At 39.6% G+C, this 10,970-nt stretch overlaps 1 protein-coding gene across 1 annotated transcript; it reads right to left on the bottom strand.

Annotated features, from left to right (window-relative positions):
* Nucleotides 1-1,104: 1,104 nt before the first annotated feature.
* LOC142233862 (uncharacterized) lies at nucleotides 1,105-2,829 on the bottom strand. Its single transcript, XM_075304928.1, has one exon. The coding sequence runs from the start codon at nucleotides 2,679-2,681 to the stop codon at nucleotides 1,212-1,214; it is 1,470 nt and encodes a 489-aa protein (XP_075161043.1). The 5' UTR covers nucleotides 2,682-2,829; the 3' UTR covers nucleotides 1,105-1,211.
* Between the last annotated feature and the right edge of the window lie 8,141 nt (nucleotides 2,830-10,970).

Below are 10,970 nucleotides of genomic sequence, written 5' to 3' on the forward strand. Positions count from 1 at the left end.
CAATGGTTAGCATGCCCGCCTTGCATACACAAGGTCGTGGGTTCGATTCCTGCTTCGACCGAACACCAAAAAGTTTTTCAGCGGTGGATTATCCCACCTCAGTAATGCTGGTGACATTTCTGAGGGTTTCAAAGCTTCTCTAAGTGGTTTCACTGCAATGTTGAACGCCGTTCGGACTCGGCTATAAAAAGGAGGTTCCTTGTCATTGAGCTTAACATGGAATCGGGCAGCACTCAGCGATAAGAGAGAAGTTCACCAATGTGGTATCACAATGGACTGAATAGTCTAAGCGAGCCTGATACATCGGGCTGCCACCTAACCTAACCTTGGTCCATCCACTTCATCCAAACGGCCAACCTTCCAAACAGCTGTTGCTGTTTCAAGAATTCCTTGCGCCCATTTTAAGAAATTGCTTTGCTTAGTCGACAACGTGCTTGGGTTGACTGATCCTAATTTCTTTAGGATAAACAAGGCATTTCTGCGTTCCTTAAATCTCTTTCTGGAGGGATTACCTCCTTTTGATGTCGTTACCTTAGGGAAGGTTCGACTTGCCAAATTATAGCAACCTGTCGACCCGTCTACAGGTCGACTAATTGGGCCTAACTCTTGGTCATTGCCCAAATTTATAACTTCAGTCGATACTCGTCCACTGAGCCCTGAAGTTAGAAACCCAGTGGATTACTTTGAATTTCGCTGCATGGTGGCTTAATTTCCCACCACACTTGAAATTCGTAATAAGTACTTATTACGATGAGATAATCCGCTATTAAAAAAAACACGTCCGTTCAGTTCGACGGTTGAATGAAAAAATGTTTGATGTTATTTAGTGTGTACCATTTTACTATTGGCAATTTGACCGGAGTGAATTTATAATTTTATTCGGATCAGCAGAAAATTTCAGCAAATTACTGACTTTTCTGCAAAAAAAAACTGTTAAAACAGCAGCATTTTGCTTAACAACAGACTTTTTTCTATGAGTGTAGATACAGAGTGATTCAAAATAATACATCTTGGAAAACCCTTTACATTACCTTTAGCTCATTCTCAGGATTGAGTTTATATCAATGAAAAGTTTTTTAAAGCTATGGTCTTTGACCACTAGGCTAAGTATAGAGGCAGCCCATTTTCATAGGCACACTTATTGTTTTTCATTGAATCTTCATCGAGATAAAAGTGGAATTTAGTTTTTTAGACTGCAATGATACGTATCTTCATATCAGGATTGATATGTTTAAACTTACCTTTATTTTTTCCCACTTGTCATCAACGTCCTGGAGCCAACTTAATAGCAAACGTCCATTAAATCTGTAGCGGGCATTTCTTTCCTTGTCTTCTTGTTCATGAGTTAAAATGTTGTAAACTTCATCATCTTTCATATAAGAACATACCGAGAGAGGCAATAATTGACATGCCATTGTTCTAGCAGCCTTAGAATGAATACGAAGTATTTCCTGCTCTACATTTAAACATAGTTTTTCCTTTTCCACAACGTGTCGATGGTATAAGTCAAGACGGTCTTTTTCTTGAATAAGGTAAATATCTCTCATTTGTGAAGATACGGTATTTGGTACATGAGGATACTGCATAGTATTATTATTCTGTAGCAAGTATTGTCTTGTATTGCTTAAATATTCGTTATAACCTTGTGGAGCTCTCGGCTTTACTGGTAATACATTTTTCCATTTCTTTTCAACTTGTTTTCTTATATTCATATACATTTGAAAACAATTGGTAAATGGCAAATCGTGTGGATGGGATTCAGTACATAAAACTATATCATTATTTCCCGTGCTGATCTTGGTATCTTCCGTCTTTGTTCTAATCTTTCTTTTTCTGGGATGCAATTCAACGTTACTTGATAAAACATCTTTTGATGATGAAGTCGAGGAAGTAGAAGGACTTGGTAAATTTATAACATTATCTTGTTCGAAGGAAATATTTTGGTGTGGGGGACTTCCAGCGTTATTAGCGAATGTTAGCTTTCCCTCTACTATATCATTTGCAGTTGATGAGGCTGGAGACGGAGAGTTGCTGGGAATTTGGGGAGAGGAATTGTTTGAGTTTCGGTCATTAATTGTTAAACCCACTCTATGAGAACTTCTCAAAACTCTTAAATTTTTCTCCTCATTTATAAGTTTACAATTCTTTTCGTCAACTGTACAGGAATGGTTAACTTTTATAGGGCTTTCATGTGGACTGGTGCTATTGACTGATATATCTCTGTCACTGGATTCCGCATTAGAGCTAACAACGTATGGTAATGCTGCATTTCTAGTTGTGTTTAGTTTGCCGACTCGTGATCCACCATCAACATCAATAGCACAATTTTGTTGAGGAATTACAATCTTCAAAGGAGGAACTTTTAATCCCCCACTGCACAGCGGATCGCACTTTGAATCATCATCATCTAATTCAGATTCCTGTGGTTTTGCTTTAAACGTTTCATCTTTTTCACACGAGGCTGGCGTTTTACACACTGATAAGGATGTTTTTGAACCACTAGTTTGTTTACCACTTTTATCCGCACGATTTTGAATTCGAATCGAATTAATTTGTTTGGAGTCCTTAGCGCTATCCAGCTCTCGTTTTCTTTTCTTTTTTATATCATCTAAATCATCGCAGTCATCTTCGTCGAGTTCGGAAAAGTTTCTCTTCATAATATTGGTTGACAAACATTCCATTGGTGCCAAATGGTCAAAATGTCCATCCTTTTTTATTTCGTTATTGGTATCTTCTAGTTTTTCCTTTATATCGATTTTTTCAACATTGGTCGATTCTTCTATATCGTCTTCCTTTTTATATTCTTTGCACTTTTGTGACGATCGAGCGTTATCTAAAAATAAAAAATAACGGTTATTATCAATTACAAATTTAAGTAATACCATATTGTTATAGTTACGTATATGAACAACTTATTTTATTCATTTTATTCATTATACCCTTCACCACTACTGTGTTACAGGGTATAATAAGTTTGTGCATTTGTATGTAACGCCAAGAAGGAAAAGTCTGAGACCCATCGTTTAGTATACCGATCGTCTTAGAATTAAATTCTGAGTCTATTTAGCCATGTCCGTCTGTCTGTCCGTCCGTCTGTCTGTATATGTAATTTTGTGTGCAAAGTACAGCTCGCAGTTTAGTCCGATCGTCCTCAAATTTGGCACAGAGTTTTACATTGGCTCAAAGACAATCGCTATTGATTTTGAAAAAAATCGGTTCAGATTTAGATATAGCTACCATATATATTTATCACCGATGTGGTCATAATTGACGTATTTATCAACGTATTTTCTCAACATTTCGGGCAGCCAAATATTTTTGGGATTTCGTAAGATATGCAAAATATCACCCAAATCGGTTCAGATTTAGATATAACTCACATATATATCTTTCGTCCGATTTCGACTAATATGGCCTCAAAAGCCAGAGTTTTGCACTGATTTGCTTCCAATTTTGCACAAAGAGTACGTTTAAGAGTATGCTTCAGTGTGCTAAATTTGGTTAAAATCAGTTCAGATTTAGATATAGCTCCCATATATATCTTTCGCCCGATTTAGACTCATATGGCCTCAAAAGCGAGAGGTTTGCCTTGATTTGCTTCAAATTTTGCACAAGGAGTACGTTTAATAGTATCGATTAGATTTTGATATAGCTCTATTATTTTGTTGTCTATTCTATTTCTCATATTCTCAATTACTCAGTTGTGATGATCCGTTATTTGATGTTGAATTGTTTGTGTATTTTATAATGCTCTGAAAGTTTAGATTCTTCTCGCTTGTTCGGCAAATAGCTATTGTCGCTTTTTCCCTGCTTATGTAAGCACCCACACGTGCAGGCGGTTATTTTGGTATAGAATAATGAATTCAAAAAGTACTAAAGACCCCTTTTCTAAATGCATATAATGCACCATTTCATTTCACCCAATTCAGCACCATAAAGTAATCTATTAAATGTCCAACCGACTATATTGGGCATTACCAGTTGAGTATGAAATCGATAGGAAAGACGTTGTCTCTCTCACAAAAAAAGTTGAGAGAGAAATTGAAAAAATAAATCAAGTGATCATTTCATTTTGGTATCTAAAAGTAATGTACAAAATAGTGTCCCTAGCAAAATTAAACAAAACAAAACCACACAATGATGTTCTTAATTTGGTTTCGGTGCTTACGCGTAATGTATAAAAAGATATATAATCTTAAGGAGATGTTTTTAAAGAACACAAATAAACAAAGTCCTGCTAGACGTTATAACAGTTGTTCAGTTGTTTTCTAGGTTTCAAATCGTTTGGTCGCATTCGGAGTCATTCAAGTGATTCAAAACAAATGTAATTTAAAAATGTAAGTAAAAACAAGTAAGGAAAGTCTAAAGTCGGGCGGGGCCGACTATATTATACCCTGCACCACTTTGTAGATCTAAATTTTCGATACCATATCACATCCGTCAAATATGTTGGGGGCTATATATAAAGGTTTGTCCCAAATACATACATTTAAATATCACTCGATCTGAACAGAATTTGATAGACTTCTACAAAATCTATAGACTCAAAATTTAAGTCGGCTAATGCACTAGGGTGGAACACAATTTTAGTAAAAAAATATGGGAAACGTTTAAATCTGAAGCAATTTTAAGGAAACTTCGCAAAAGTTTATTTATGATTTATCGCTCGATATACATGTATTAGAAGTTTAAGAAAATTAGAGTCATTTTTACAACTTTTCGACTAAGCAGTGGCGATTTTACAAGGAAAATGTTGGTATTTTGACCATTTTTGTCGAAATCAGAAAAACATATATATGGGAGCTATATCTAAATCTGAACCGATTTCAACCAAATTTGGCACGCATAGCAACAATGCTTATTCTACTCCCTGTAGAAAATTTCAACTAAATCGGAGTTAAAAATTGGCCTCTGTGGTCATATGAGTGTAAATCGGGCGAAAGATATATATGGGAGCTATATCTAAATCTGAACCGATTTCAACCAAATTTGACACGCATAGCTATAATGCTAATTCTACTCCCTGTGCAAAATTTCAACTAAATCGGAGCAAAAAATTGGCCTCTATGGTCAAATGAGTGTAAATCGGCCGAAAGCTATATATGGGAGCTATATCTAAATCTGAACCGATTTCAACCAAATTTGGCACGCATAGCTACAATGCTAATTCTACTCCCTGTGCAAAATTGGGGTAAAACTCTGGCTTCTGGGACCGTATTAGTCCATATCGAGCGAAAGATATATATGGGAGCTATATCTAATCTGAACCGATTTCAATAAAATTTGGCACACTTGGCTACACTTGCAAAATTTTAAGCAAATTAGGTTAAAACTCTGCCTTCTGGGGCCATATAAGTTCATATCGGGCGAAATATATATATGGGAGCTATATCTAAATCTGAACCGATTTCTTTCAAAATCAATAGGGATCTATTCTGAGCCAAAACACATACTTGTGCCAAATTTGAAGTCGATTGGACTAAAACTGCGACCTAGACTTTGATTACAAAAATGTGTTCACGGACAGACGGACATGGCTATATCGACTCAAGAGCCCACACTGAGCGTTTTTGCCAAAGACACCATGTGTCTATCTCGTCTCCTTCTGGGTGTTGCAAACATATGCATTAACTTATAATACCCTGTTCCACAGTGTGGAGCAGGGTATAAAAATAGTTATAATTCTATTACAGAGCAATTATATTTGTTTCATATATATTTTTTAATTGCAGAATCGGTGTCTTAACTTCCTAGCAGCAATGGACCTCCAGAACCACAAATACGCTTGGAAATGCGCCGATAAAGGAAGAGCCAATCGAAAGTAAATGCGTCTTACAACGAATATTAATATTATCTCTGTTTGTTCATATAATCACGACTTAATTATTTTATTTACAATTAAATAATTTAGAACTTATGTGGCCAAAGTCAAAATATAAACTAGCCTTTATTACACACAATAAAAATCGTTCCAGATTATAGATTTGAAGTGCTTATTTAGCTAGAATATTTTCACCACCCTTTTCTGTGGGTAGCGCTTTGCAGAGAAATTATGTGTTAATTTCCAGCTACCAAATGGGCGGCTACCGATGGTTAGGTTAGGTTAAAGTGGCAGCCCGATTAAGATTCAGGCTCACTTAGACTATTCAGTCCATTGTGGTACCACATTAACTAAAAGTACCTATTACATATGGGCACTTCTAGTTTTAACCACCAGATTGTTCCAAAAACATTAGCAGACTGCTTAAGTTGACGTTTTCCAGATCCGCCAGTAATCTGAAGCTATATGCTCCTAAAAGTTGCTTGCGCTTTAAACAAAATGCAGGACACTCACACAAGAGGTGTTTAATTGATTCCTTTTCCTCCGCATCATGACAGTTCATACAATAGTCATTATACTTCCGCCTATAGTTTTTGCAAAATCGCCTATCAGGCAGCGACCCGTTATAGCAGATATCAGGAGTGATATCTGGCGTCTCGAGAACACTAGCATATCTAGTGTGCGGTTTAAGTTTAAATGGGACCATTTTTGCTTGGTGTCGTTACAGGCCTTGCAATTCTCCCATCGAACATTTGCCATCATAGCAGCCTTCTCACGCAGCATGAGCTTACAGGTAGCCAGGGGCATACAAACAGATTCTAGTTCCCTGGAATATGTAAGGTAGTCCCTAGCCTTGCCAACTCATCCGCTTCGCAGTTCCCCGGTATGTTCCTATGGCCAGGCACCCATATTAGGTGAATATTGTACTGCTCAGCCATCTCATTGAGAGATTTGCGGCAGTCGATGGCCGTTTTCGAGTTGAGGAACACAGAGTCCAAGGATTTTATTGCAGGCTGACTGTCTGAGTATATATTAATGCCCACATTTTTTGGAACATTACTTCTCAGCCAATTCGCCACCTCTCTTATTGCTAATATTTCAGCCTGAAAAACACTACAGTGATTAGGTAATCTTTTCGCTATTCGAAGTTCCAGATCATTAGAATATACTCCGAAACCCAATTGTCCATCCAATTTGGAGCCATCAGTGTAGAAATCTATATATTCTTTATTCCCCGGGGTTTGTGTACACCACGCCTCACTGTTGGGGATTAGAGTCTCAAACTTTTTGTCGAAAAGCGGACTCGCCAAAGTGTAATCCACTACGTTAGGCACATCTGGCATTATTTTGAGGACCGAACTGTGACCGTAACTTTTTCCCTACCACAGCGATAGCTCGCGCAACCGCACAGCCGTTGTTGCAGCTGATTGTTTGGCCAAAATGTCTAAAAGCAATAGATGCAGCATGACATTAAGGGAATTTGTTCCTGTCTTGCTGAATGCGCCTGAGACACACAAACACGCCATACGCTGAACTTTGTCTAAACTTGTTGGCTAGTGAAGTGCCGACCACCAGACTACAACACCATATAGCATTATAGGTCTAACCACCGCCGTGTATAGCCAATGCACAATTTTTGGTTTTAGTCCCCACTTTTTTCCTATTGCCTTTTTGCACGAGTATAAAGCTACCGTTGCTTTCCTCGCCCTTTCTTCAATATTAAGCTTAAAGTTCAGCTTCCTGTCCAAAATAACGCCAAGGTATTTTGCACACTCCCTAAAGGGAATTTCAATACCCCCTAAGGAAATGGGCCTAACCGTGGGAGTTTTGCGATCTTTGCAGTACATGACTAGTTCTGTCTTTGCAGGATTTACCCCAAGACCATTGTCTTTCGCCCATTTCTCAGTCATCCGGAGGGCCCTCTGAATAATATATCTGATTGTGGATGGGAATTTTCCCCTGACTGCTAGAGCCACATCATCTGCGTATGCCACCGCTTTTATCCTTTCCTTTTCTAGGGTAGGTTAGGTTAGGTTAAAGTGGCAGCCCGATTAAGATTCAGGCTTACTTAGACTATTCAGTCCATTGTGATACCACATTAACTAAAAGTACCTATTACATATGGGCACTTCTAGTTTTAACCGCCAGATTGTTCCAAAAACATTAGCAGACTGCTTAAGTTGACGTTTTCCAGACCCGCCAGTAATCTGAAGCTATATGCGCTTAAAAGTTGCTTGCGCATTAAACAAACTGCAGGACACTCACACAAGAGGTGTTTTATTGATTCCTTTTCCTCCGCATCATGACAGCTCATACAATAGTCATTATACTTCCGCCTATAGTTTTTGCAAAATCGGCAGCGACCCGTTATAGCATATATCAGGAGTGATATCTGGCGTCTCGAGAACACTTGCATATCTAGTGTGAGGTTTAAGTTTAAATGGGGCCATATTTGCTTGGTGTCGTTACAACCCTTACAATTCTCCCATCGAACATTTGCCATCATGACAGCCTTCTCACGCATTAAGAGCTTGAAGGTAGCCAGAGGCATACCAACAGATTCTAGTTCCCCTGGAATATGTAAGGTAGTTCCTAGCCTTGCTAGCTCATCTCCTTCGCAGTTCCCCGGTATGTTCCAAATTAGGTGAATATTGTGCTGCTCAGCCATCTCATTGAGAGATTTGCGGCAGTCGATGGCCGTTTTCGAGTTGAGGAACACAGAGTCCAAGGATTTTATTGCAGGTTGACTGTCTGAGTATATATTAATGCCAATATTGCTTGGAGCATTACTTCTCAGCCAATTCACCACTTCTCTTATTGCTAATATTTCAGCCTGAAAAACACTACAGTGATCAGGTAATCTTTTCGCTATTCGAAGTTCCAGATCTTTAGAATATACTCCGAAACCCACTTGGCCATCCAATTTGGAGCCATCAGTGTAGAAATATATATATATATATATATCTTTTATTCCCCGGGGTCCGTGTACACCACGCCTCACTGTTGGGAATTAGAGTCTCAAACTTTTTGTCGAAAAGTGGACTCGCCAAAGTGTAATCCACTACGTTAGGCACATCTGGCATTATTTTGAGGACGGAACTGTGACCGTAATTTTTTTCCGACCACAGCGATAGCTCGCGCAACCGCACAGCCGTTGTTGCAGCTGACTGTTTCGCCAAAATGTCTAAAGGCAATAGATGCAGTATGACATTAAGGGAGTTTGTTCCTGTCTTGCTGAATGCACCTGATATACACAAGCACGCCATACGCTGAACTTTGTCTAAACTTGTCGGCTGGTGAAGTGCCGGCCACCAGACTACAACACTAGGGTAACCAGAAGGTTATTTATAGCAACATTCCAAAGAAGAGGTGATAGAACTCCTCCTTGTGGAGTGCCTCTGTTCACATACCTTTGTATGTTTGCTTGTCCTAGTGTGGCTGAAATACGTCTCTTCATTAGAAGTTCGTCTAATAGCCTAAGTATATATGGATCAGCATTCAGAGTTGTCAGTCCATTTAATATCGAGCTCGGACGGACATTATTGAACGCCCCTTCGATGTCTAGAAACTCCACGATTGTGTATTCTTTGACAGATAGTGGGCTTTCAATAAAGCTGACTAGTTCATGTAATGCGGTCTCAGTAGACCTGCCCTTCGAGTATGCATGTCAGCCGCTTCAATCGAGTCATCAAGAATGTCCTCTTCAGAGATCTCGGTGATTCTCGCAATAACCATAGGTTCAACTTTGGTGAGTTCTGAGGCAGTAGAAACCTCCTCATGCATACGGTATCTATCCATGTCTTCAACTTTGGTATCTCCCTCGACTTCGCAAGAGGGTCCGCTTACTTCTGATTCAGACAGAGGCTTGTCCATTTCTGAATCCTTTAACTGATCGTTTTTATACACCTTCATTTGGATACAATGAAAGCCATAACATACACGGCCCTGAGACTTTGCTAGATGTGGCAAAGACTGAGTGTTCAATATAAACACTGCATGTCGTCTTGGTCCATCCACTTCGTCCAAACGGCCAACCTTCCAATCAGCTGTTGGAAGATCTGGATTGCATCGTTTCAGCCTATTTAAAATAGATTCAGGGTCAGAAGGGTTTGCAGGTATCCACGCATGTGCTCTAGGTCTAGCCGGTATGTCTTTCTTCTCGACTAACTCTAGAGCAGCTCCTTCCCAAACTTCGCCAAATAGTATCAGAGCAGCTTTAAAACATTCTATAGACCTCTGGTCCTCAAATGCGACTAGGATCGAGGATCTGGGCCGGGAAACTTTTCCAGCACCTGTGAGTAGACGACAGACAGAGCATTCTCAATTTCCCCCCATTTTTGCTTTGGAACCATACCGTCCTATGCTGCTTTATTAATGATAGCCATCACAAAGCTGTCTTTAGCAACTGAGGCAAACGAACTTTGGTCCCTTTTGGAGGATGGCAGCTTTTCCGGCGATCGTTTCCTTTTTCCAGTCTCAAGAATTCCTTGAGCCCATTTTAAGGAATCGCTTTGTTTAGCCGACAGCGTGCTTGGGTCGACTGATCCTAACTTCTTTAGGATAAACAAAGCATTTCTGCGTTCCTTGAATCTCTTTCGTGAGGGATTACCTCCTTTGATGTCGTTACCTTAGAAAAAGTTCGACTTGTCAGAGTGTCGCCACCTGTCGACCCGTCTACAAGTCGACTAATTGGGCCTAACTCTTGGTCATTGCCCAGATTTATAACTCCAGTCGATACCCGTCCACTGGGCCCTGAAGTTAGCAACCCAGTGGATGACTTGGAATTTCGCTGCATGGTGGCTTAATATCCCACCACACTTGAAATTCTTAGTAGGTACCTATTACGATGAGTTTATCCGCTATTGAAAAACACGTCCGCTCCGTTCGACGGTTGAATATCGGTTACCGATAATGCAGAGAATAGTCTATTGGTTATTTTGAGCGACATCTCCTCGTTAAATTCTCCGCTCAAATACAAGGGCGGTAGTCAGGATTATAAGTAGGGTTCAATCCCACGGCGGAGGGTTCTGTGTACCGGATTGACCCGATGGACCCCATCCATTGGCCAGCGGCTGCCACATCAGTGTACGTGTTGTTTCGTCCGTCTTTTTGTGTTGGAGAAGGTGCATCCCGGGGAGCCTTCTCCGTT

Source organism: Haematobia irritans, chromosome 4 (assembly GCF_050003625.1).
Source record: "Haematobia irritans isolate KBUSLIRL chromosome 4, ASM5000362v1, whole genome shotgun sequence".
Lineage (NCBI taxonomy): Eukaryota > Metazoa > Arthropoda > Insecta > Diptera > Muscidae > Haematobia > Haematobia irritans.

Bases quoted from the DNA above. Each gene is read 5' to 3' on its own strand.
- LOC142233862 (XM_075304928.1), bottom strand. From the start codon at position 2,681: ATGGAATGTTTGTCAACCAATATTATGAAGAGAAACTTTTCCGAACTC.